The 26,343-nt window shown below is 47.8% G+C and overlaps 1 protein-coding gene across 2 annotated transcripts; it reads left to right on the top strand.

Moving 5' to 3' along the window:
- The first annotated feature begins 723 nt into the window (after nt 1-723).
- Nucleotides 724-25,883, top strand: GATA4 (GATA binding protein 4). 2 transcript variants are annotated; one of them, XM_061990124.1, is made up of 6 exons: nt 724-1,249; nt 19,756-19,922; nt 22,501-22,626; nt 23,632-23,719; nt 23,990-24,132; nt 25,701-25,883. In XM_061990124.1, exons 1-6 carry the CDS (start codon nt 724-726, stop codon nt 25,881-25,883), a joined length of 1,233 nt encoding a protein of 410 aa, XP_061846108.1. The 2 variants fall into 2 exon arrangements, with proteins under 2 accessions (XP_061846108.1, XP_061846107.1); XM_061990123.1 differs by having other exon boundaries at nt 19,753-19,922.
- The last annotated feature ends 460 nt before the right edge of the window (nt 25,884-26,343 follow it).

Raw genomic sequence — 26,343 nt, 5'->3', positions numbered from 1 at the left:
GCCCCGGAGGCCATTAACAACTTAAAGCACCGATCGTACCTGCGGGACAAAGGTGTTTGGTTTGGTGGCTTTTTTCCCTCCGCGCCCTAGGAGAGCCCATCGTTGTCTCTCACCTTCTAGGCTGTGTACCCCCCTCCTTCTCCCCCCTCCCCCAAGACTGCTCTAACCTCCTTATCTCCTCCGCCCCAAGGAGAGGAGGCCGGTCCGGCCGCCACCTCCTACCGCATCCCTGTCCGCATCCCCCCGTGCCTCCCCCGGAGGTGTTGTTGGACGGGGCGGGGGGGAGCGGGGGGGAGAAGGGAGAAAGGCTGGGAGGAGACTGACCGAAGGTTTTAAGCTGCCCTGCCCCATCGTGGAGGGCGGGGGGGGTGGGTGGGGGGCGCCGGGAGGTGATGGATGGAGCCCGGGTGGGAGAAGCTAAATCCAGGCGGGAGCTAAAGCTCTCCTGCGGAGGGACCTGGGCTTCTTGCTTTAGGTCTAGAAGAGGCGGCCGGACCTGCTGAAGGTGGGGAAGGTGGGCGGTGGGGAAAGGGGGGAGGGTGGAGGAAAAATTGCATCGCTGGTGGTGTTTTGGTTTTGGCTGGAAGGCTGTAAACTCACTCGAGACCGCTCCAGCCACCGCTCACCGCAGGCGAAAGTGGAGCGTGGGGTTTTTTACCCGCTCCCCATCGCTCTGGATTGTGGCCGGGGTCCCGGCCGGGGTTTGGGGAGGCCGGTGGCGAGATGTACCAGAGTTTAGCCATGGCAGCTAACCCCGGCCCTCCGGCGTACGAAGGGGCAGGTGGCTTCATGCACAGCGCGGCCGCAGCGTCCCCCGTCTATGTGCCCACCACGAGGGTCACCTCCATGCTCCCCAGCCTGCCCTACCTCCAGAGCAGCGGCTCTTCCCAGCAAGGCAGCCCCGTCTCCAGCCACTCCATCTGGACTCAACCCGGAGCCGAAAGCGTCGCCTACAACCCCGGATCTTCTCACCCTCCCGTGTCACCTCGATTCTCCTTCTCCACCAGCACCCCCATCCCCGCCACCTCTTCCCGAGAAGCTGCGGCGGCTTACAGCACCTCCTTGAACCTTTCTGCGAACGGGAGGGAGCAGTACGGCAGGGGGTTCGGCGGCTCCTATTCCACCCCTTACCCGGCTTACATGAGCCCCGAAATGGCTACCACCTGGACTTCTTCCCCCTTCGACAGCCCCATGCTGCACAACCTGCAGAGCCGAGGGACGCCCGCCGCCGCCCGCCACGCCAACATAGGTGAGCGCAGCCAGGGCTGGGAGAGGGGAGGGAGGGTTTCACCCCGCTGCCACCATCCTCCCTGCCCCAAATTTTGTCGCACGCACCCCTCTTCAAGGACACACGAAGGGCAGGAGGGAGAAATTTGGGATGTCACCGCCAGCGCTGATTCTCTGGCCGCACACTGTGGGGGTCCCCACGGCGCTGGGGTTGTCTCCCCTTTTTTTGTCTGTCTCACTCTTTTTTTTTTTTCTACACAATTACCATTTTGACATATCCTCGAGGATCACAGTTTATGAAAAATACAGATAATGGAGGGGCAAGAAATGCTGTGCTGAAATCCCACGCTGGGGCCTGCTGGCTCCACAAGCAGTTCCGAGGGGATTCAGGGGCTGCAGTGGGGAGGGCTGGGGTGTACAGGACCACGATGCTCCACGGTGTTCCAGCAGCCTCTTCTGCAGCTTGCTTCAGGTGTAAAATGGGGGAAACTTCCAAGTTCGGCCCGTGATCCCCAGGTCTTCCCTTGTGTTAAGTCGCTTTCCTTTAATTTTTGGAAAGGTGTTAGGCCAGAAAAAGGACAAGCAAAGGGAAATTTGGTGCCGAGGAGGGAGAAGCAACAGGGAAAGAGAGGAACACATCTACCTTTATTATCAGGCTTTTTGGGAGACTCACAACCACATCTGAACAAGCTGGCTCTGTATTTCAGCTTCTCCTTGCCCCAAAACATCTCAAACCCGATTGCTTGTGCCAATCACGGAGACTTTAACTTCATTCAGTGCCCCTGGGTCCTGCAACCAGAAATCAGCCTCAATAGCTTAAAATATCCCTTTTGTTTTTTATTCTATATGGCAGAAGAAGGCTTCTGCTATATAGAATAAAAAACCAAAAGGGATAAGGGACAGAAAGAGAGAGAAATGTGGAGCACATATTTGCATCACCGTTTCATAAATGCTTCTTTCCTCCTCGTCTTCTCTCCATGAAGGTATTTTAGTCAGCTTCGGAGTCAGGGTTAACGAAGAAAATAACTCAGATTTGTCTGCAGATGCCTTTTCAGATTGTTTTCTTTAACGATAATTGTGGTAAATCATTTCCCCACCGTGTCTGGCAAAATTTGCTCTCTCTTCAGCATTATTTTAAGAGGTTATAGAGAGTGAAGCTGGTGAAGGCTTGGCCTTGTCTGTACCTTTTGCTTTTCTTCAGGCTTAAATGAAATTGCCTTAATTATGAAATAGTACAAAATAGGGAACAGATTATCTTTAAGGATAAAATTTTGGGCAGCGGGCGATGTTTTGGGGAAGCCGTGGAAAGGTAGATTGTATAGGGGGAAAAAAGCAGAATAAATCAAATCATTACATAGTAACTGAAGATAAACAAGGACATAAGAACTTAGCCACGGTGCCATCTCATCCTTGAGGGGGAAAAAAAAAATCACCTTTTTTTTTTGCAGTGGCCTCAAAAGAGTTCATAGTAATGAAAATAAAGTCAAACCAAAATCATGCAAATGAACAATTGCACTTGCAGAAATAGCCGTGAGGCTTTTAAGGTGCCAGAGATTGAGCATAGTGACTTAGAGGGTTTCAAATCCCGTGTTAAGCAGCGGGTTTGCGTGACAGGTCTCGCAGCCTGCAGTTTGGTGGCAAAAAGGACTTTTATCTGAGCTTTTAAATAGCACGGGGAAGATGTTGAGCCAATCCAGAAAATGTTAATGGTCAGTAATGAAGGAGGAAGAAGCCGGGATCCTTTTTCCGTCGCCAGGTCCCCGTGCGGATGCTGGCTGCATTCGCGGTCTCGTCTCCGGCGCCGCGGCAGAACCCGGGCTGTTTTAATAACAGCGTCCGTCTAATTGTGTTTCTATCTTTAATGTGGAAAAAACACCTGGATTTTAAATAAGAAATGCCTGGTTTTTAATTAGAAAAAAAAAACCAAACCCAACCCAAATCAACGAAACGAAACTGCCTGAAAGGTGGTGAGTTTTAAATTCGGGATTAAAATGCTTTTTTTTTTTCTTCTTTGGAAGGCAGCTCCCAAGGCAAGTAGTTTGAGGTCTGGACCTGCCTCTTTCCCTCTTCCCCTCGAGGCGGGATGCAGCGCTGCTGGCAGCCGGGGCGATGCTTTGCACAGACTCTGGGTATCGAGGGGATTGTGGCAGTTTCTGAGAAGAGAGAAGATATTTTTTCTTTCTTTCTTTTTCTTTTTTTTTTTCTCTTTTTTTCATCAGCAAGGGCGAAAAGCTCTGATGTAGTGTGTGTGTGTGGGGGGGGAAACACCGTGTGTATTGCACCCATCACAAACCCGCTTCAATAACAGATCCGAGCCTGGCTCAGCACCCCAGCGGTCCCTGGCACAGTTGGGAGCTCAGACTCCTTTCTTTGCCTTTCCTTAGGACTAAAACTCCTCTTTTTTTTCATTCTCTGCGCAATCTCAAGGTGGAAGCAAAATCTTTCACTCAAAGCTGTACTGAATCAAGTTGGTTTTTTGCAGCGTTCTCGTTTCCTCCAGGGATTTTGCTTCCTGGAGAAGCACCAACTTTGCAGCACCTCTGCTAATTGCAGGTCATAAGAATATTGATAATTATCATTTTTAATAAGGAAATCTGTGCAGGTGTAGCTGGACGTGCAGACACAGACATGCAACCTACGCAACTGGACAGGACTTTATTTTTAATCAGTATAAAGCAAAGCATTGGGAAGTTTAGTGAAAATGAGTTAAAAGAAAATGGTACTACAAGAAATACAGAACTTCTTGTTTCTCCCTGCTAAGAGGAATTTTGGTCTGGGTTAAAACGTGCCAACGCAGCTCTGTGGTATAAAGGGCTGGGGAGGATGGGTGCTTAAATTACATGGGCCTATTTGAAAAAGTTTCTCCCTATTTGAGTTCAAAATGCCGAATTGGGGCTTTTCAGGCTAAGTTTGGCGAACGATTTCATTACCCTGAAGGGCAGGATCAGACCTTGCAGTCGAGGCCGTGAACTTGCTCCAGGCATTGCCTGGGATGGCATTACAGTAAATTCCCGACTTAATGAGGCATGAAAACGACCCTCTGCAAAGTCTCCTTTCAGGAGATTTCACCTCCAGAGCCACAAACTGCTTGAGATCTGTCTCAGAATTAGCAAGTAGGAACAGCATGCCCCTTCCCCCTTCTCGAGGCGGAGAGGAGTGGGGATCGAGGGCAGCACGGGAGCTGCTTGCTGCCTCCCGGGTTTTTCCAGCCTGGGAATGAAGGGCCAGATTCTGGTTTGCCATTCCTCCCTTCCCCCCATATCCCTTCGTAATTTTTCTTTTTGGGAAAAAGAAAAAAAGGTTGTTTTTTTCTTTTTGCTGTGACATTGGGGAGTTTGATGTTGTCGGGACCCGTTCAGGGGTCTAGCGGCTGTGGGCATTTCTGAAAGGTGCTTTGCATTTTGTTTTTACTAAGGCAAAGTCAGGGTTCCCCGAACAGGCATCGTTTGAACACAGCAGCAGCATCTGGGAAGATCAAAGCCTGCAGCAGACGCTGGCTTGGAAAATGACTTCTCTACTGCTGGTGGGGGAGAGATTGTGAACCAGATCTTAAGCTTTCCCATAGGGATGCTATGAGATTCGCCCTGTAGCATCCCTGGGCTGGCATTTCCAGTGACTCATCGGCATTTGTTACAACCTTCTGCCCTACAAGCAGCCCCTGACCTTCCCTGTACCCCTAAGGACAAGCTGTCTGCTCCTCCCGTGGGTCAGTGGGCAATGGAGGGAGCGCAGCAGCTCTGTTGTCCCTACCTTTAGTGGGATGGGGCCATAGGACGGAGGGACGGGGCTGTAAGATGGAAGCATATGGCTGTAGGACGGAGGGAAGGGGCCATAGAACTGAGCGATGGGGCTGTAAGATGGAAGGATGGGGCTGTAGGACGGAGGGATGGGATCATAGGATGGAGGAATGGGGCTGTAGGACGTGTGTGCATTTTTGCAGGGGACTCTACATCTCCTGTTTTGCATTTCTCACCTCGTCCCCTCTGATGGGAGAGGTTGGTCCAGGGCTTTGTTCCCCCCTCCTCCCGCCCAACTCCCCGGGTTTCAAGTACCCGTCTGTTCTCCTGCCTAATTTAATTGTCACCAGTCAGTCTGGGATTTGGGATGAAACCCGCAGACTCGGGTTTCTAATTTTTCAGCAAGACGAAGCTCAAACATGCAACCGGTTACTACTCCCCAAATCCCCAAACAGCATATTTTAAACTGTAAATAAAGCAACATTAATAATAAATCTGCCATGCACTATAGCACCTTCATTAATAAGACCTTTCCTTCATTGAAAACTCCACTTTACTACCAAATACAAATGCAGGTGTTGCACAGAGCAGTTATGGAGTAGTATATAATACATTATAAAGGCTCATGAAACTGAAGGCAGTGGCCAGTGGCACTGAATCTAAGACTTTATTAAGCCAGGATTAATTATTTTTTCTCCCCTGCACATGCACTCCTGTACGTGTCTTGATCCCTCTAACAATAACAGTAATATTTTTTTAAGGAGACAGCCTACATTTTGCTCTCTCCATATTCATTTCCACCAATTTCGGGGGAAAGAAAAAAAATCTTTGGAAATAGATGAGTGTTCATCAGGTTCTGTTTCCCAGGGGAACTTGGGCCTGATCCTGCTGCCTCGGTCCTCTGCTGTTGATGAGGAATCTCTGGCTCAGCAGGAGGAGAGGGGCTCCCCAAAACTGGTTATCCCAAGCACAGATGGGTATTTTGAATGGCCAAATGGTCTCACTCTGAAAAATTAAGGATGCCTTGAAAAAACAACTCACCACCAAAGCACCGACCAGCAAATAAAAATCCCCAATCGGGTGAAAAAGCAGAGGTGCAGAGAGATGAGCAAGTTTTTGTGCCTGAAGGTCAGCAGACTGTTGTTGCTGGGGAAGGATTTTCCACTTAAAACATAAGTGGAAAAATGTAAATTTAAGGAAAATCTGATTAGAAAAAAAAAAGAGTGATAGTGTAGCCCTGAAACCTGCCGAAATCTTCTTTCTCATTGGCACAGAGATGAAATTTTTGCTCCTCGAGCCACACAGAGCTTTGCATATGTAGGAAAAAAAGGGAGAAAACATAACAGATCATCTTTTAGAGGTTTTGTTCCCAAATTCACACACCAGCCCTGTGTGTCCTATCCTCCCTACAATTTCCTTACTGAAGGAGAGGTGCAGAAATGGGATCATGGATCATCGATCTCCTCTTCTACGTGGCAGAAGAAGGTGGGGGGATTCAATTGAATATCTCAAGTCCTTCGAAGTTTTTGCAGCCCTATTATAAAAAGACTTAACAAAGCGTCTGCCTCCCATTTGGGGCTCTCCACTGCCTGCAAAACCAGGAAGGGATCTGAGAGCTCATATCATGGGATTTGCTCACTGTGGGAAGGCAGAAATGCAGATTTTTTTGACGGGACGGCTGTGCCGGTCCTGCTTGACAGGGACGTGTGATCCCCAAATAATGCCATGGTGCTGCCCAAATCCTTCAGTTGTAACGGCAAGGTTGGGTTGTTATGGGTCTGGTTTGCTTTAGGGGTGTGGATTGTGTGTAATTCTGCCTGTAGGGCTACAGAAAAGGTGATTGGAAATGCCAAATATTCAATGGATTCCGAATTCACGCTGCTGTCTGGCAGGAAGGTGTAAATATGCCTTTGGTGGATGAGTGTGAAATGCTGCTTAAATAACCAGGGAGATACGTGAGAATGTGCTCTTACCTCCCAAATTAATCTGAATTATAAAAGCAAATTTCAGCATAAGGTTAGATACAGAGGGATTTTATTTTGGAGGGGGGAAGAAAAAACTTCGCATGTCCCTTTTGTGGGGCAAAACCCTTGCAGTTGTCTACGGTAACTCCTCAGCATTACAGCCCAATATTAAAGTCTCACCGGCCTTCACAAGTCCTTCCCCACGTCATCGGTCACAGTGACCGGTCCAAGCTGTAAATACATCTGTAACGACAAATTAAACCCAATTATCTGCCATGCCAGGGCAGTGAGGTCTTTACACACGGGTGCTTACGCGTGTGTGACAGCACCGGAGAATAATTTGATCACCATTGGCTTTGCAGTGGCGGTTCCAAGTGGCATCAAAGGCTCTTTGGACCCCCACCATGTTTGTGCCGCACCGAGCAATGCCGTCGTCAGAAATTAGAGGGTCTTTTTTTTTATCCCTTGCACTTTTTCCAGAAGGTCGCTTGCTACAGGGTACGCTTGAGCTTGCAACGTTCCTCATGTTCTCGCACCCTTTTGAACACTCGGGGTTGATTTCTTTTTCAAGACGACAAGCTGGAGCTGGATTTTCTTATTACCTCCACTCTCCCAAAACAAAACCACAGGCAGGCAGGCACTGGGTCTAATAGGAAAGAAGATCTGGGCAGAGATTTTCCAAGCTGGACATAGATCTGACCCCACCATCATTGCTGAAGCATTTCAGCTTTCAGGTTTTGGCAAGGTCTGGGTTTTAACTGCAAGTCTGGGGCCGTGTCAGCTGGAAGCAAAAATAATGTTTTCTTATCCAAGGAAGTGCCCAGTAGTTATGGGGTTTTTTTTTCTCAGTTATTTGTTGGCCCACAGGATTTTTTGGTTGCTAAATTAGGTGGACACCTAAATGTAGGCAGGATGGATCTTTTGCTTTTAGAGGAGCAAATTTGGCTCGTTCCCATGTTTTTCTGCTGTTTTCTCTGTCTTTCTCAGACCAATCCTGCTGTTTTGCCCAGGTAGGATCAGGCTCCCCCAGTAAACATATTCGGTATGGACTGTGTAAAAACAAAACCAGCCCTCAACCCTCGTCCTCCCACACCTTGCTCAGAGCTGAAATCATCCCTGTTTTAAAGCAAAGGGAGGTTCATCTGGGGCCGGCGCAGAATCAGGCCCTTGCGAGAAGCTTCCATAGGGAAGCAATACAGCCCTTAGCAAATTATTTGGGGACTAAAGGGTTTCTTGGAAAAGTAGAGCCCCATAAGACAGTGGGACCTTTCTTTTCTTTCTGGAAAGCAGCTGCTTGGTTTATACGTTGCAGTGTGAAGGGATCTGTGCTGTTTTTTAACTTTATTTTTAGTGACCTGTGAAGCTGGCGAGTCCCTTATCTGGCGAGCCCCTTATCGTAGACAGTTGGGCTTGATCAGCTCAGGCCAGCCTTGGGAGAGACTTGGAAATTAATTTTGCTTGTGAAAGAGGTAAAAAAAAAAATTAAAAACCCCAAATTCCTGGAAAGTCAAGGAAAAGTAAGTTTTCCACCCAAGGTGGGGTGAGGGCAGTGGGATGAGGGATGCAGCAGCGCCTGTCTCCCGTCTCCACCAGGGACTGGTGCTGGACACTCCTGTATTTGGGATAATAAAATTGCTGCCTGGAAATGTTTCCTCCTAATCCCTGGGAATGAGGTCGGTGTCTGCCAGGGGAGCATTTCAGGAGAGGTCCTGTGATGGGACGCTGCTTCTGGTTCTTGCTCTCCTCCCCAAAGCTGAGCTGTTTCCCACCGATCAATGCCTCCAGCCGGGGCTGCTGCCGCCGTTGGTGTCTCCTAAGAGGTTAAAACTTGTACCTAGTGCAAGAGACCAGGGCCAGAGAAGGAGCAGAGAGGGGAGAAGGAGACCATGCTGCTCCCTTGGAGCAAGATTTTGCCAATTCTTGCTTTTTGGGGTTTTTTTTCCCCAACTCGTGCTTACACAGTGCCCTCTGGCCATGCCTGTATTTTTGGAAGGTCCAGTTTATCCTCTGGCTTCAGGGGCCAGGGGAGTGGGCTGTCTCCTTTGGCTCTGCAAACATCCCCGAACAATTTTAGGAGACAAGTCTCTCTCTCTCCTGCTTCCTATCTGCCTGCCTCTGGCTGCTGCCAGTCATTAATGCCTCCATGAGCCTCAGCTTTCCTTCAAGCTCCAGCTTCCGGAGTCATGTTATATCGTACGTCAGGCTCTGGTTTTGCAAGGGAAGGAGCAACTTTTTTTGGACAGGAGAAAAGCTGAGAATCCCTAATTCCTACACGCTGAAACTATAGAAGAGATTTTAAAAAAACCCCAACCCTGTTATTTATTATTTAAACTTGAGTTTCCAAACCAGGCTCTTGCGTTTGCAAACCAGAGAGACATCGTTATTTAGTATTCAAAGCTTTGCAGTGCTGGAGCTGTAGAAATCAGTGAGGTGGTGAGCCCCAGACATCAGGACTCCTCCGAGTGGCATGTTTGGCCCCAGATGTCTGAGATTATTTTGGGAAGGGAGTACTGGCCCCAGGGGCTGGCTGCTCAGGGGACTGGCTACTCGGAAGGAGAGTGAGTTGGGACATGCCTTGGCCATGTGGAGCACGAGAGGGGCAGCTGGCTCGTGGGGATGTTTCCTTGTCATGCTCCCCTGGGCTGGGAGGTTGCACTGTATCCTGGGCTCAACCAAGGCTTTCCACGTTCAGTCCTTCTTTGTTTCAATGGGGCACATAATGGATGCTGTGATTTATCCTGACCCTCTGGATGTGAAGATCTGTTCCTAAGGGTCTTCCCAGATCTCAGCACAAGCAGGAGGGTGAAATTCACCTTGTATCTCCTTCCCATTTCCTCCAGGTGGGGAAGGGTTTCACTCTGGCAGGGCTAGCTGCCCACCCCGCTGCCCACCCCACTGCCTGCCCCACTGCTTCTCCTCCCCAACCATTTCTATCCCTAAACCGATATCGTAGTCAGACTCTGTCACCTCCCTGCATGCAAAATCAATAAAAACGGGTGAGCAGGTTAATTATAATCACAGAATAAACGCTGCGGTCTCAAAGTTCACCCAACTTCAGCCGCATTTCAAAACCAGTGGACAAAGCCAAGAAACTTTCATTGATTCCTGTGGGGCAGGTGTGGGAGTTTGAACCTGTCCCCAAGCTGAGCTCGATTCAAGACCTACTCAATTTTCTTCCTTATCTTGACTTTCCCCTATCTTATAATGCCTGTTATTTTAGATAAAAAGTCCAATCAATTGAGCTACAAAAACCTGCAAGTTATATGTCGCCCTGATAAGTTCGGTACCTGCCGCTTTCTCAGCCCTGGGCTGCAGTTTCTGCACGAACTGACCTTTGCAGATGCGTTATCGGCCACCGGGAGAATCGCTCCATCCTCCCCTCCCGCTTGGGGGCTGAGTTGACTTAACACTCAGAATAGCTAATAAAAGAGGAAAAGAGTAGGGCCAGGGGTTAGACAAACGGACTGTCCCCTGTAACGTGATGAAGCGTAGCAAACACCTTTTTGTTTGCCCCTGTCTGGAAGCCCATAGAGAGGAGAGGATCTGGCCTGACTTTTGGTGTGGCTCCTCTGAGTGGGATTTATCAGTCTAACACCTCTGCACATGCACAGAGCCTGTGCATAGATGAGTCAGCTAATGAAACCTGGGGCAGAGGTTTGGATATGCACATGACCATCAGCAGTGTGCCCAGGTGGGTAAGAAGGGCAGTGGCACCCTGGCTTGTATCAGCAGTGGTGTGGCAGCAGGCCCAGGGCAGTGGCCGTCCCCTGTGCTGGGCCCTGGTGAGGCCGCAGCTCGAGTGCTGTGTTCAGTGTTGGGCCCCTCACTGCCAGAGGGGCACTGAGGGGCCGCAGCGTGTCCAGAGCCGGGCAGCGGAGCTGGGGAAGGGGCTGGAGCACAAGTGTGCTGGGGAGGGGCTGAGGGCCCTGGGGGTGTTCAGCCTGGACAAGAGGAGCCTGAGGGGAGACATCATCACTCTCTGCAACTCCTTGACAGGAGGCTGTAGTGAGGTAGGGGTCAGTCTCTTCTCTCCAGTAATGAATGATAGGACAAGAGGAAACGTCCTCAAGTTGTCCCAGAGGAGGTTTAGATTGGAGCTGACAAAGAACTTTTTCCCTGAGAGGGCTGTCAGAGGGTGGGCTTGGTACCTTGAAGGGAGGGGTTGGACTCCATGAGCTTAAAGGTTTTTCCAATTGAAATGATTCTATGATCCTATCATCAGTACTGGTTAGTGCTGTTGTGCAGAGAGACAAGGAGTAGTGTATAACCTACATATTTTACATATCCCTACACATGCTATAGATAAGGTTTCTATATAAATGTGAGCTTTTCAGTATAGATGTATGTGTGTGTGTATTAGAGTTGTATATATACACACACAATTCTAAATAGCTTTGTTCTAAATAGTCATAAAGTGATAACTCACATAGTAAAACCAGAGAAAATTGATTCAAGAAGAGTCCTAGCATGCTACAATGGCATTCTTCTGGACATGGTATATGTGTATATATATAAAAATACATGTTTACAAATATGTACATGTATAAATACAAATGTATAATACATATACAACATTTGATAACAATAATACAATTTATTGTACTCCTCCAAGCAGGATTTTGCTTGTTTGACCTGGATAAAAGTATTTCCTTCTGATCTGCACCAATTTGGGGGCAAAAAAACCCACAGAAACTTTGAGTTTCTGGAGTTGTGGGATCATAGAAATGAAGGTTAGAGGATCTGTGGTTCAGCCTCTTGCTTGAAGCAGGATGATCAGTGGTAGCAGCTGAGGTCAGTTGTGGCTTTATGTGGATGAGACTTGGAAAAGCCCACCTTCTAATGAAAATGCTTTTCCTAATTCCTAGCCTGTGTTTTTTTCTGCCTCCCCTTGTGCCCTCTCCCACTACTCAGAAGATTTTGGCTCTGCTATCTGCATACATCTGGATATCTGATATCCTTTAATGATCCCAGACAGCACCAATTTCCCTGGGCTCAGAGATGGCTTTGGTCCACCTGGCTGCTGGTAGTCATCTCTGCAGACAGACAGATGGTCACCATCAGACAGACAGGGCATACAACTACAAACCATTGGGTTCCTGTGGTTTAAGGAGTTTCAGCTCAGATGCTCTGTAGAAGCTTGAGTGGGCCAGGAGCATGTGAAAACTGTCATGCTTTATGATGAACTAGTGCCAGGTATCAGCTCTGAGAACTCCACAGAGCACGCTCTTCAATCATTAGCGTGGACCAAGCACAGGCCATCTCAGCCTGACTCGATCATCTCCTGGAGCAGGTCCTGGGAAGCAATTTGGATGTAGTTTGGGGTCAGACCATCTGAACATGGCCATACCCCATTAGCTGGGCTTAGCGTCAGGGTTCAGCAGTTACCCAGTAGCCATAAGGCCAGTTCCCACTGTCGACCAGACAATGGGGGGCTTGCACTACATGGTCTCTTCCAACCCAAACCATTCAGTGATTCTGCAACCTTTCCCTTGCAGTCATCAAAGAAGAGCCTCTGGTAAGGCACGTCTATTTGGAGATGTCACATTTCAAGCAGGATAACACTGTAGTAGTTTTTCCTTTGTCAAAAGACAAAGGCAGGTGCCTCCTGCCAAGCAGACCCCAGGCTGTGAATGGTCCTATCCCGGGCTTTCCGTGCTAACCTAAGATTGGTTAAAAAATATTTGGACAGTCGATAAGCAGAGAAATCTCCTGTTTATCAGAAGAGTCTCAGATATTTACAAGTGTAAGAATGGAAGTAGGAGTGAGAAAGAGGCGGTCACCTTGCTGGATGGGATCAGGCATGCATCTCAGCAAAAGAAAGCAGACCTTGGAGTTCAGTCCCACACAAGTTGATAGCGAGCAGAAGCTGCTGTAGGACACCAGGTTGATATCAAAGGGGTAGACAGCAAGTGCTCTGACTAAAAGCATTCTATCTCCTCAGGGTGTTGGTGTGCCAGTCTTCTGTGTACTGTATGTCTTTTGGATATGGATCATAGCACTTCAGTGTGTGGGTCGACAGTCTGTCCACTCAGCTCTGCTACAAACACTGAACTTGGTGGTTTGGGGTCTGGTAGTTCTAGTGTGCTGAAGATTCTTTTTCAAGCAACCAGGTTGGCCAGTTCTCCAGGACCATCTCCTGCCTGTTTCCAAAACAAGCAGCTTGTTTGAATCTGCTTTAGAGGAATCCAGACTATTTCCACCGACCCTTCTTCCATCCACTGCTTGTCTCCACATCTATGACTATGGTCTTTGAAAGCTGTCCTGTTCTCTTGCCCCTCTTCAACGAGGCAGAAAAGAGCCTTTGCTCCTTCTCATGGGGCAAGAAAAGTATTACCAGGAGATGAAAAGCCTTGCTCAAGGGCAGCCAGTTCCAGAGCCAAAACTGAACTCAAATCCAGGTCCAGGACTTCACCAACCTTCCCATCGTGTCCTTCTCGCACATGATCTCAGCTGGTCCCTTGGCTGCTTCTACCTCCACTGTCCTTCAAACTGGGGAAAACATATCCACGAAGGAAAGGAGTATTCTCGGCTGTTGGCAATGGTGTGTGCCATAGACCTTGGCTTGCAGCAGGCAGAGGAGGGAGCTTTGCAAGGGGAGGGACACAATATTCCCTTTGCCTTGATGTGAAACATTTGGCCTGGGAAGGGTTGCACAGGAACAGTCTCACTGTGGTGTTTCACAAAGCCAGGATAAAACAGATTTCTTTGCTTTTTCAAAACAGCAGGTTTTGAAGCTATAGGGTCAGTGTTTCCTAAGCAATCAGTAGGATCCTCAGGTTAGCAGGGGGAAAACTCTTTTGTCTAGGCAATCGACTGAGTAACCAACCATTATCTCCACGTCAGATAAACCCCAAAATACTCTGGGATGGTGCTGAGCCCTTTCTGTGAATCTTCTCAGTAACAGTTTTAGTTTGAAATTGTGTTTCCTACAGATCTTCAATCACACAGGTGATGTTCTCTGTTAATCCACATCAGAGGAGAGGAGGGAGCCACCGTCTCACCAGTAACTAACCCAGAGATGGGCACTATCTGGACAGACACTGTCCTACCCCATCTCTAGGTCCCATTAATCTCTAAAATAGTGGAGCTCTGGATGAATTTCCCTGCCCTCCCTCCCTCAATTCTTTCAGAGGGGAAACAGAGAGAGAAGGAGGGGAAGAAAAAACAATGGGCAGAACCTCTTTTTTACGGAAACATCCTTGGCTCCATTAGCTGAAGGGTTGGGTAATGCACATGGGCTTTTTGATCTCAGTCTGTGTGTGAAGCTGGTGGTGTCCCAGTAAAACAAAAAGAAAAAAGGAATAGCTTTCTTTTGGCTGTAGATCTCCCTCATGCATAAAAGTGGGGTCTTTTATCTCAGTCACTCCCTGCCCTTTCTACTTCTATCCCTCCTTGGCTTTTGCTGCTGTCTTCCTTTCTATTTCAGCCCTGCTCTGCCATAGTACTGAACCAACCAGCACTTTTAACTGACCAGAAACTTGTAGGTGTATTTTTCACCTCAAAACTTCAGCTTCTGAACGCATACAATTCATTTGGAGGGTCTATTAGCTGCAGGAAAGTGCTTTTTAGAAGGACTCCTAAAAACTTGAACTGTAGGAAGGATTTCCACAGTCACTTTTTAATGGAAAGTCTTGGGACCTGGGACAAACCATCCTGAGCAACTGGGAATGGCAAATTTCATTTCCCTCTACCATGGTGTCATGGCAGTGCCTTGAAGCAGAAGTGTGAGGGTGTCTTGGGTGGGATCCCAGGGTGTCCATGTGTCCGAGGGGCCAATGTCCTCAGCTGCGAGTGCCCCTGAGAGTCCATTTGGGATTCGTGTATACACAGGATTGTGGCTCTCACATCTTATCATAACAAATTGTTTTAGGAAACTGCTTCTCTGCAGGAAAAAACTGCTCTCAGGGTCTGTTTAGAGCTTGTAAGTGCTTGGCTGTGTTTGAACGACAGCTTCTCCTTTGCTGAGTTGCTTCATTGGGTTGAGAAGACACTTCTGCAGGGGGGAAATGTTGATATCAAATATCCCTCCAGCTGTAAACAAAACTCCAGTGCTGTATTAATGGAAGTCTCTTTCCATTCCTCTTCATCCAGAGGGGATGAAGGCAGGAGGGGGCTGGAGGGCAGAAGAAGGTAGATAACTTGGTGGTTGTTTCCCATGCAGCAGAGTTTGACCCAAACCAGTGCAGGGAGGGCTCTTTGTCCCCTTGTAGAGGCTGGTTTGTGAACAGAAGCCTGTACATTGGTTGCTGGCTCTGTACTAAAGGATTAAAAAAATATCTCTGTCAGAGGTACTTTATTGTTATTATCCTTCTGTGTCCTGATCCATCAGGTTTAGATGTTCAAGATGACCTCTCCAAGGGTAACAGTTTTAGAGTAGTTAGAGAAAAGCCCAAAGAAGCCCAGAAAGTCCGGACCTGGGAATGACCATACTGTCAGTCTGGTGGAAAGACCCAGAGAAGCCTCTCTTCAGACTCATGCCCTGGGAAACTTCCCACCTGACTTGGCTGCAAGAGAGTGTCTGACTTTCTGGGATGGGAAGGCAGTAGTACTCAGACTTTGGGTGGGCCTTGTCTTGGTCAAAGCTGCTGTTATGCCCTAGCCATGCTGGAAAAAGTACCCATAGGTGTGGGCTGGCTGCTGGTGCTCAGATCTGCTTTCTTGTTGAGCCTTGCATTGTCTGTACCAGTTGAACTCTGTGGACTTGGGGGCGGGCGGATACGAAGGACCACTCTCAATGACTAAGATCCATGAAAGGCAGCATCCAAGAATGTTTTTTTTTTTTCCTACCAGACCCCAGTGCCTCACTTCAGAGTTATTCCCAGCTCCCTGGGGACAGAATGTCCCATTGTGGAAAGTATTTCTGACATTAGCATGAGCAGGGCCTCACCCAAGATTAGGAAGGCTGTTGTGCAACACGAAAGTGGCAGTTGTAGTCCTCATAAACAGTAGGTGTGAGGGCAAAAAAGGTCTCCCTTTACACAGCAAGCTGATGACCAGCACAGTGACAGGGCCTGGCCCACCTTCTCCATCAGCCAGTCACTCAGCAAGATTTCGCGATCTGCTCTCATGTAAGAAGCTGCTTCAAGGACCAAAGGTCAGAGCTTATGAAGAATTAAGTAGGCGGTCATTAGCATTAGTCAACACCAGGTACCCAACCCATAATAGGACAGAATGATCCCAAGATTGATATTATCAAAGATCAGAGCTAGACAAAGGAACCGAGGGAACCTGAAAGAGGAAAATGGGGCCACTCAGAACATATGAGGCTGCTTCAGCCATGGGCCGATATCCTTCTCAGCCTAAACCAACCCTTTCCTCAATCCTGCCCCACTGCTAGTCGCACCTGACTTTGGGAGAGGGAGTAAATCTTTTCCAGCAGAAAGGCTGTTACAGAGGTCATTGGATGGACCCATAAATCTCCATTATCAGGCGGCGGCTCCTGTGCCAGAGAACGGAAATCATAGGCCTGAGTGTGACTGGGGGAGCCTTTCCTTCCCCCCTCATTGTTCAGGGCCCTCTGGGAGCCGCTTGGGCAATTGGCTGCCTGAAGAAATGTTTCCTTTCCCAGCTGCTAAGTACAAGGAATAAGTGTCAGGGGATCTCATAATGTCAGGATTTAGAGCTCCAGCGCCAAGAAGGAAGCAAAGACAAGACTACTGCTTTTTTTCCCTGGGACCCTCCTTAACCCCCACTATTAATAACAATGCCAAATTAAACAATTAGTGCACTTGAAGTCCAGTAACCTCCATGCCCAATATAGCTCAGCCTGACAGAGCATCATGGTTCCTGTGCACTCTGAGCCCTGGGAACGTTTGGGTTTCCTAAGTGTTGGATACCCACCCTTGACAAACTGTGCAGGCTGTAGCTCTTCAGGTGATGCTTTCTCCTTATTTTGTAGATCCTCAGGTTTTCAAGAGCAACTAGGATGTCTCAGCTGTGTGGCCAGAGGGTCAGCTCAGAGCTCTCCTTGGCAACCTCATCCCTGAGTTTGGGATGAAAGAAATCCAGTCCCTTCCCTTCCAGTTCCATCTTTGGAGATATTTAAAAGACACATAGATGAGGGGCTGAGGGACATGGTTTAGCAATAGGCTTGGTAGTGTGAGGTTAGTGGTTGGATTTGATGATTTTAAAGGTATTTTCCAACCAAAAAGATTCTGTGATTCTCCATTGGTGCCAAAATGCCCTTTGCTCACTAAAGCCTACGCTGCCAGTATCCAGTAGTGTCCGACACCCCTCCTTTGCCATCATCAGGCATCCATTGATGCAGGAGGGAATATTTCTCCTCCAGGTGAGCTCTCTTGAGGTCAAGGAGCTCTATCTGCTCTGACAGAGCTGTACTCTGCAGATGTCACGTCCTGACTCAGCACCGGGTTGTGTACCCAAGGGACGTGCCAGTCTGATATGGTCCTGGGAAGGCTGTCATTAGGGACAGACACCCATTGCGTGGAGTCTCAAGTGTGCCCTGGGAACAAAGTCTTTTCCTTCCCTGTCTCCAGCACCAGTGGTTCCTGTTTATTGGCGCAAGGTGTTTATTAACTGCTGGTTTGGATGTCTGATTACAAACCAACAGTGAAAACACTGTGGACGGTGGAGCTGGATGTCACACACACTCTTAGGAAACAACAATATTCAGTAGCAAATCTGCTTATTGTCAGAAAACGAGAGACATAGACTTTGCCTGGTTTCAACTCCACGCCCTCTTTTTTTTTAATAGAAGAATAACCATACTTGACATTTCTTTGCATCATGCTCATTTTGAAGAAAGACTCTTAGGAATTTTCTCCTTTTTCCTTGATTAAAAACTTTAAGATTTTGTTTTTCTGGTCAAAAAATCTCCAGGAAGCACGATATTTTGTAATTAGTCACAGACACCACTCAAATCGGTCAAGAGTTCTGTTACCTTTGGACTGCCTTTGCTCTGCTAAATGCTTCCTGGGTTAAGTCAGCAGCTTTGTACTGAATTATTTTGCAAAGGAGTAGAGATTTTTCTCACAAGACAAAAATCAGTGTGAAAATAATTTGTCTTTTTCTGTGGAAAATGACAATAAGAAACCTCAACAACTTCTAAGATGAAAAAAAATGGTGAAATGTTTTCCTTTCTTGAGATTTTTCAAGGAAATGAGTTCTTTCCTGACCAGCTGTTCCAATCCCTTCTCTTTTCAAGGGAAGTTCACTTGACCTAGACTTTGGCTGTGACTCAATTGTGATTTAAAGGGGAAAGTGAGGCATATTGGTTGTAGTACCACTGAATCCACGTGGACAAAAATCACCTGGAGGGTGATTCTCATCTTTCCTAAACCACCAGGATTGCAATGAGATTCCCCAAAGCTGCCGAGAAGATACTGGATTCCTTCATTTCTGGTTCCAGAGCCTGATGTGTACACTCATTTACTGTGTTCTAGCATTTCCCTGTGGGCAGATGGCACAATCTCTTGCCATTTTTAGCCTGGTTTTCTAGGGACAATTAGGCTCATGTGAGGTTTTTTTTCTCCAAGTCTCTGTTTCCTGGCGCCACTTTAGTAATTTTTTAATCCTTTGGCTGTTTCATGGTTATGTAGTTTCCTACAGATTTTCCAAAAATAGTCTGGAGAAAAGAGAAAATAAGGTTGACGGTTGAACGTAACCCTTTTTAGACAGCAAAAAGTCCACATGGGACTGAGACACAGATCAGGCAAGAAGCAAAATCTTGTTGGTTTGCTCTTTGGAGAATGCTTGTCTTCCAGTATAAAGATGAAATACTTGTATAACAAGCAGGTGGACATGCACAACACATAGCAAGATGCACAATTGCATTTTAAGAGCCAATGTGCTGATCTGTAATGGTTGAAGGTCTTGATGTCCCTGTGCTGGGCCCTGGTGAGGCTACAGCTCAAGTGTTGGGCCCCTCACTGCCAGAGGGACACTGAGGGGCCAAAGCATGTCCAGAGCCGGGTAGCAGAGCTGAGGAAGCGGCTGGAGCGCCAGTCTGCTGGGGAGGGGCTGAAGGCCCTGGGGGTGTTGTCGGCCCCTGTCCCAGGCTGCCCAGGAAGCTGGTGGAGTTCCCATCCCTGGAGCTATTGCAAAGCCGTGTAGCTGAGGTGCTGAGGGACATGGGTTAGTGATAGGCCTGGCACTGTGAGGGGAGAGGTTGAACCTGATGATCTTAAAGTCTTTTCTAACTGAAATGATTCTATGATTCTATATGAATTCTTGAATTTCAGGAGATGCTTCTTATGTAGAGAATGAGGCAAAGGCATGTGAACCTCTCTCCCCCTTGTCTCTCTGCAGCCATTCACCTCTGCAGAGCTCTTGTAGGCCCGGCGAGGAGTAGTCCTGTGGGAAGCAGGGCACATGGCATGGCTTTCTGTGCCCACATCTGCTTCAGCCCCATGATGTGAGGGCAGCTATCTGATGTCTAGGCAGCCCTGGTTTGTGGGTCCAGGCTTGTGTTTGCTCGTATTCACAGGCTATTGCACTTGATTGTAAACATGACTGTTCGCCCAGCCCAATCTGTTTGTCCTGGCTATGTTCAATGTTGAAAACTGGATAACATCAGTGCAGAAGGGAAGATTTCTATTTCTGTCTCCTTGTATCTGTGTCCCAGCACATCCCTGCTGCCATGGAGGTCCTGCAGGCAACAGTGTATATCAGTGAAAGGAGTTCCTCTCCGCAGTAAACCCAGGGGCTTCCTCTGAGAAAAGAAAAGCCGTTTCTTGCATCCTATAAAATTAGAATGTTTTTTGAAATGTCACTTCTGGACTCAAATATTGAGAACCAGACCAGAAATGAGACGCACATTTGCCTAATTAAGTAAGTCTTTTTTCCCTTCTCTCCCACCACGGCAGCAGAATTTTTTGATGACTATTCAGAGGGGCGAGAATGTGTCAACTGTGGGGCCATGTCCACCCCACTCTGGAGGAGGGACGGCACGGGGCACTACCTCTGCAATGCCTGCGGGCTCTACCATAAGATGAATGGCATCAACCGGCCCTTGTTCAAACCTCAGAGGAGGCTGGTAAGTCACAACCACACGATGTGTGCGGGGCAAGGCTGTGTTATGAGGATGAGGCAAAAAGACCTTGGCTAGCTGGAGATGACAAGGGTGTTTCAACTCTTTGGGGCCCCATCTGCCCAATCTAGGTGGTTTTGGTCCAGATTTTCCTAATACACTAGGTGATTATCCCACACCTGGTGCGCTCCAAGATCTTGTGCTGTCCAGACAAGTTCTGCAGACGCCCAGGCCAGGCAGTGGAAGGGGCTGTAAGACACAGAGGCAGTACCATGGTCAGTTTAGCAAAGGTCAGTCTTTAGTTTACTATCCTTATAGGCATATTAGGATGAAAGGAAACTCTTTTTAGCTCCACAGTACTACCAGTTCATCTTCTCTTACCCACACAGTCCTTAATCCCCACTTCATGGTGACTGGCCAAGTAGATCTCGTGGGGCAGATCAAAGCATCCCAAAGCCTGCGGAGTCAAGATAGGGTATGCATGGAAACATCTTAGTGTGGTTATCTTGCCTGTCACTATCCTTTTGGTTAAGGGATTTGGGAAGGTCTCTGTAGCCTGTGCCTCAGAGACGTGGGTCTATCATGACCTCAGGCAGAAATAAATCAGCAAGTCAGCATGGAGGGCCATGTTTCCCCACTTCTTGTCTTGCACGAGGCTTCATCCCCAACCTGCCCTGCCCTTTGCATCGCCCAGGACCTGTCTGTACTCAAATCCAGATGTCCTTTCCAAGGGTCAAAATTGACAGTAGCAGCTCGAGTGTGGCCACCAGCCACAGCCACCCAGCGCCCTCTTGTGAAAATCACTTCCTGGCCACCACACTGACCCAGACAGGCAGTGTCTCCACTCTGGCACACAGGCCTTTACCCTCTGTCATTTACTGGTCTACATGTAATCCTTGGGCATATCCGTGCAGTCAGAAATGGCATTGGGTACCACGCTTGATCCCTCAGAGCAAGCAGCAACACATGCTGTTAGCTCAGCACAGCCTTGGCAAGGCTTGGAAACCCCAGGAAAAATATAAAATGCAAGAGCTGTGCAGTTCTGTACTTGCACTTTTGTCACATGACTGGGCAGCTGGCAATCTGTAAATCTTGTAAAAACAACCAAATTCCTGCTTTTTCTTCTGGAAGAGAATTTCCAAGCAGAAAAGGAGGGACACATCTAGGGATGCAATGTAGGGAGTGTGGGTAAAGCAATTATAATTGGTTTACCTGAATAAATACATTCAGCACAAGGGATTGGGTTTAATCTGTCACTGTGTGACCCCCTTTTTTCTTTGGAGACTGAGGTATTCCAGAGGGCCCTGCAAGGAGAGATTTTTGTCTTTGCTGAAAGCCTTTTAGGCTCTCGGTCCATTTCCAAAGGCTGATGATTGAAGCTAATACATGACGAGGGAGTTTGGTTTCTCTGCACCAAAAGGATATCAGCTTTTGAAGTCTTAAGAAGTATTTGAATGTCAATGTTTAATGTCCTGCACCTGCAAATTAACTGATCCTGTTTTATAATGAGGGAGAAGGCATGGGGAGAAAGCAATGGCAAAGATCACAGAGGAGATCCCTGGTAGCTCCCAGGTCCTCATCTCCCAGGCTTTTGCCCCATTACACAGCTATGTTGTTTGGGTCTGCAGAGCTGGGTCAGATGTCTAAGACCACCAGATTTCCTCCCTATAGGCTCCTCCTCAGGCAGTATGGGGCCAGGCATCTTTAAACAGCTCTAGCACTTTTGTTCAGTCCCCAGTTTATCAGCAAGCAAAGAGGGCATTTGACCACTGCCCATCTAAACTTTTTCCTCAACCTCTTAACACCTGAGCTTTGAAGGATGCTGGGAGGAGTCAGGCAGACATAGAGGATGGGCCTTTTTCTTCCTCCACCTCTCACTCTGCTTCCAAGCTCAGAAATTACATTTTATGTGGTTTTAAGACCATTGACTTTCTCCTGTGGCCTTCTGAGCTTGGCTAAACCAGTTCACCCAGAAAGAGAACTTCAAAACATTCGTCCCCTGTACTGCTTCATTAGTGGGGATTCCTGTTAATGATCCCTCTCAATCTTTAGAAAAATGCTGCTATTGGAAGCATTTTTTTCTTACTCCCCCCTCAAGCCACAGAGCAACAGCATGCAAAACCAGTGAGGAGCGTGTAACATTCATGGCATTAATAACATCTTCTTGAGATGTGCTATGATATCTGGAAGGTGAAGAGCTTGGGAGCCTGAAAGGGCAGGATGGTCTGAGATCCAGATACCTTGGTGTAACTGTGTGCACATGCAGTGGATCTCTAAGCTACTATTAGACCCACTGGAAATCTGGTGCTCTGTTCAGGTGATGTCTCTGGCATCATCTGAGATGCCCCAGGACAGCTGAGGTGTCCTTGCAGGCAGGAGGCAATGGAGAGGCAGTGGAGTAGAAGCTGAAAGACATGAGGGGAAGTAAAAGGCAGCTGTGTTATACACTGTAGCGAGGCAAGGAGAGAAAAAGATAGAGAAATAAGGGGCAGAGGAGAGAAAAACTCAAGGCGTGCTGGAGCTGTTGGGATCTGAGATGCTGCTGGAGGGCTGACACATTTTCTTCCTCTGCATTTTCTTGCAGTCGGCTTCCCGCCGCGTCGGCCTCTCCTGTGCCAACTGCCAGACGACAACGACCACACTCTGGCGCAGAAACGCCGAGGGGGAGCCCGTCTGCAACGCCTGCGGGCTCTACATGAAGCTGCATGGGGTAATGCATGCATTGACCTTGGCTCTCTATGGGGAGGGTATCAATAACACCATGCTAGTGACTGGGTTTGCTGCACAACTCTGTGCTCTCCTGGAGCTGTTTCTCCTGCTGTGCCTCTGGGCTTTAGTCCTCTTCAGCATTACATCATGTCTATCCTGGCAAGGGGTGATGCATGCAGGGCATGTCTCAAAGTCTTAAAATGCAACAAAATTAGACCTACATCCTTCCCATCAAAATTCAGGCACTTGAAAAAGCTGTCAGAAGCACAAAGGACTGTGCTGGGCCTTGGTGAGACCACAGCTCGAGTGCTGTGTTCAGTGTTGGGCCCCTCACTGCCAGAGGGACACTAAAGGGCCAGAGCGTGTCCAGAGCCGGGCAGCGGAGCTGGGGAAGGGGCTGGAGCACAAGTGTGCTGGGGAGGGGCTGAGGGCCCTGGGGGTGTTCACTGCTACTTCTAGGGTTTTTACACACATCCATGCTCTCAGTGTTGTCCAGTGTTGCACAGTGGATGGAAGTGCATTCATGAGAGAGGTCAAAGCTGGAAAACAAAGTGGATGAGGGGAAGACTTACCTAACCCAATAAGTTCTTCCTAGAAATCCAAGCATATTTCCGATCATGAGGATGACTACTTCAGTAGGATCAGTTCCTCAGGGAGGCGTCCCCACACAGACTTGGTACCTTTCCAGAAAGCAGACATTATCCAGAAAGGCATTTCCTGCTTAAACAGGAAAGTAAATCACATGAGCCGTTGTTCCCATCTGGCTTTAAACTACTCTATACATACAGTGTGAAAATCTTATATATTCCCATTTGCATGCATGTTCTGTGCTTTGACATATCTCTTCACACAGCAGTGCTGACCAGTGACTTTGGGCTCCATCTTGTTGCTTTGAATTAAATGAGATGGTTTTCGTGAAGCCTACAGGTTATAGCTGAAACCATGTTCTCCCAGATGACCTTACGGCCATAGACAAACAAGTGTGCTTTTATATTTGGTTCTGTAGGTTCCGAGGCCTTTAGCAATGAGAAAAGAGGGCATTCAGACGAGGAAGCGCAAGCCCAAGAACCTTAACAAAACAAAAACACCAGCAGGTAAGTGTTGAACAGAGGAGATTATCACACGTGTATATGTGTGTGCACTTGTGTTTCTCATCATCATGTCCTATGAGTTGGACACCTGACTGCAAAATGGGTTGATTCTTCAAAAATGGGGGTGTCAGGAGGCCTTTCATCAGTAACAAAGCCCTTGTCACTGATTTTTAAGCATTTTATTTTTATTTACAGTAAATTTGGGTGGGTGGGTATAGCTCTGTACTCAAAGGTCTTTGGGAAGAGCCTTGTTTACTGTCTGCTTGCTCACAGGTCCATCCAGCAGCGAGAGTCTTACCCCGACCACCAGCTCCACCAGCAACAGCAGCAGTGCCACGACCACTGAGGAAATGCGCCCCATAAAAACAGAACCGGGGCTCTCATCTCATTATGGGCACCCCAGCCCGATTTCTCAGGTACAGAGGGGTGACACTACCAGTGGGACAAGGATGGCAACTAGGATGGTAGACGTGGTGAGAACGTCCTCAAAACCTTCATGCAAAAAGGCTGCTGCCTCTTTTCAACCAGGGGGTCAAAGAGTTCACCTTAAGACATATGTCCTCTGCCATGAAGCAAAACGTCACATCCTTGTTACCACATCTACAGCACAATATAGCTTTTGAATGATGTGAGTAGCAGTTATGAAAGGATAGCAAGAAGCAGGAACTTTGTTGAAAACATGAAATTCCTTCTAGCTGGGCAGCTATATATATCCCATAGTGAGAAATTGCTTGTTCCCTTTTTATGATTTGATTGGTCTTGAGCAAGGAAAATCTTGGCAATATTACCTGACTTTGCCTGCACTGTCTGTATGTGTGTTAAGTGATCTGAGAAATGCAGTGTGAGGAGAATGAATTCACACAGCCTAAATCTTAGTTGGCTCCCTGCAAAGATAATGCAAGCCAGGATGATGGCAGAGAGCTGCGGGGTAATGTGGTGTGCTCTCTTCCATATACAGCACCTGACACCTTGGGCCAGCACTGCACCCACACAAGCGTATATCCTGCTGAACAACACCCAGACCTGGAAGGTGATCTATGTTCAAGCTTAACAACTGTGCCTTCGTTAACGATCCTCATTGCACAACATGACCAAGGCACAGCAGTATACAGGATCACAGAATCATTTTTGTTGAAAAAGACCTTTAAGATCCTCAAGTCCACCCCCTCCCCTCACAGTGCCAAGCCCACCACTAACCCATGTCCCTCAGCACCTCAGCTACACGGCTTTGCAATAGCTCCAGGGATGGGGACTCCAGCACCTTCCTGGGCAGCCTGGGACAGGGGCCTCTCAGGGAAAAAGTTCTTCCTCAGCTCCAATCTAAACCTCCCCTGGTGCAACCTGAGGCCATTTCCTCTTGTTCTATCTCTTGTTACATGGGAGAAGAGACCAACCCCCACTTTACCACAGCCTCCTGTCAGCAAGTTGTAGAGAGTGATCATGTCTCCCCTCAGGCTCTTCTTCTCCAAACTAAACAACCCCAGTTCCCTCAGCTGCTCTTCATAAGACTTAGACCCCATATATGTTCTCTAGACCCTAGATATGATTGTTGCTGTCCTTTGGGGTCATACAAGGAACTCGAGTTTTTCCCTGGAGAACAAAAGAGTTGTTGAGTGTTGCTGGACTGATCTTGCACCTGCAGCACTTCATAGCACTGTTAATCTGTCCATCAATCCACATAAGGCCAGTGGAAAGCTAGTAGAGCCCAAGACCAATGAAATCTCAAGCCTTTGGAGGTAAAGTTATAATTTCTGACATTTAGAAGGGATTTAGAAGACACCTTGTATGCAGCATTAGGAGAGAAGAGGGTCTAGAACAAGAAGGAAAGAGCCTGTCCAAAGTATCATGAACAACCTGTAATACACAGCTCTACAGCAAAGCTGCAGACACGTTATTACGATAGCACCAGTCCCCATAAACGGATTCATATGGTCCTCTATGGTTTGAAGCTTTGTTCACAGGCTTTTCCTTTTTTTTCCTGTAGGCATTCTCAGTATCTGCCATGTCTGGACATGGATCATCTATTCACCCTGCAATTTCAGCCCTGAAGCTTTCACCGCAGGGTTACCAGTCAGCTATCAGCCAGTCTCCACAGACCAGCTCCAAACAGGACTCCTGGAACAGCCTGGTGTTGGCTGAAAACCACGGGGACATCATCACTGCATAACCTGGTCTTCCACCCACAAACTGCAGGCTGATCCGCTTGAAAGATGAAGAGGATGCCATGTAATCATCAAGTCAATGTTGTTTCTCACTTCCCCTGTTCTCCTGTCTTCTCTCCCCTTATGAGGTGTTCCAGCAACGAGGTGAAGAGGACTTATCTGAGGTGTAGGAGAGCTCTTACGAAAAAAACAGAAGCCTCAGATCTCCAAGTAACTAATGGATTTGAAGCTTTTTTTCCTCCACTTTAAATGAGCCTTTCTACTTGATTGTCACCACCTTCTATCAAATATCCAGAAACACAAAGATGGACATAGTTATCGAGTTTTGTGTATTTAAAAGTATCTGGCATTTAAGACTCAGACTATGGTGGAGCAGAGATGTTTTTTTTCTTTTGTCACCATCTGTTCTTTTTCTGACCCCCAAAAAATGTCACCATCTTCGCTTTACCCAGATTCAGTGATCTT

The sequence above is a fragment of the Colius striatus genome, chromosome 2 (genome assembly GCF_028858725.1).
Source record: "Colius striatus isolate bColStr4 chromosome 2, bColStr4.1.hap1, whole genome shotgun sequence".
NCBI lineage: Eukaryota > Metazoa > Chordata > Aves > Coliiformes > Coliidae > Colius > Colius striatus.
The sequence above is the reverse complement of the archived record's forward strand: the minus strand, read 5'-3'. Positions and strand labels throughout refer to the sequence as shown.

Excerpts from the sequence above, each read along its gene's own strand:
- GATA4 (XM_061990123.1), top strand. The coding sequence starts at position 724 with ATGTACCAGAGTTTAGCCATGGCAGCTAACCCCGGCCCTCCGGCGTAC. Across the intron at positions 1,250-19,752 it reads CGCCCGCCACGCCAACATAG|CAGAATTTTTTGATGACTAT; the intron begins GTGAGCGCAGCC and ends CCACCACGGCAG. Across the intron at positions 24,133-25,700 it reads ACCCCAGCCCGATTTCTCAG|GCATTCTCAGTATCTGCCAT; the intron begins GTACAGAGGGGT and ends TTTTTCCTGTAG.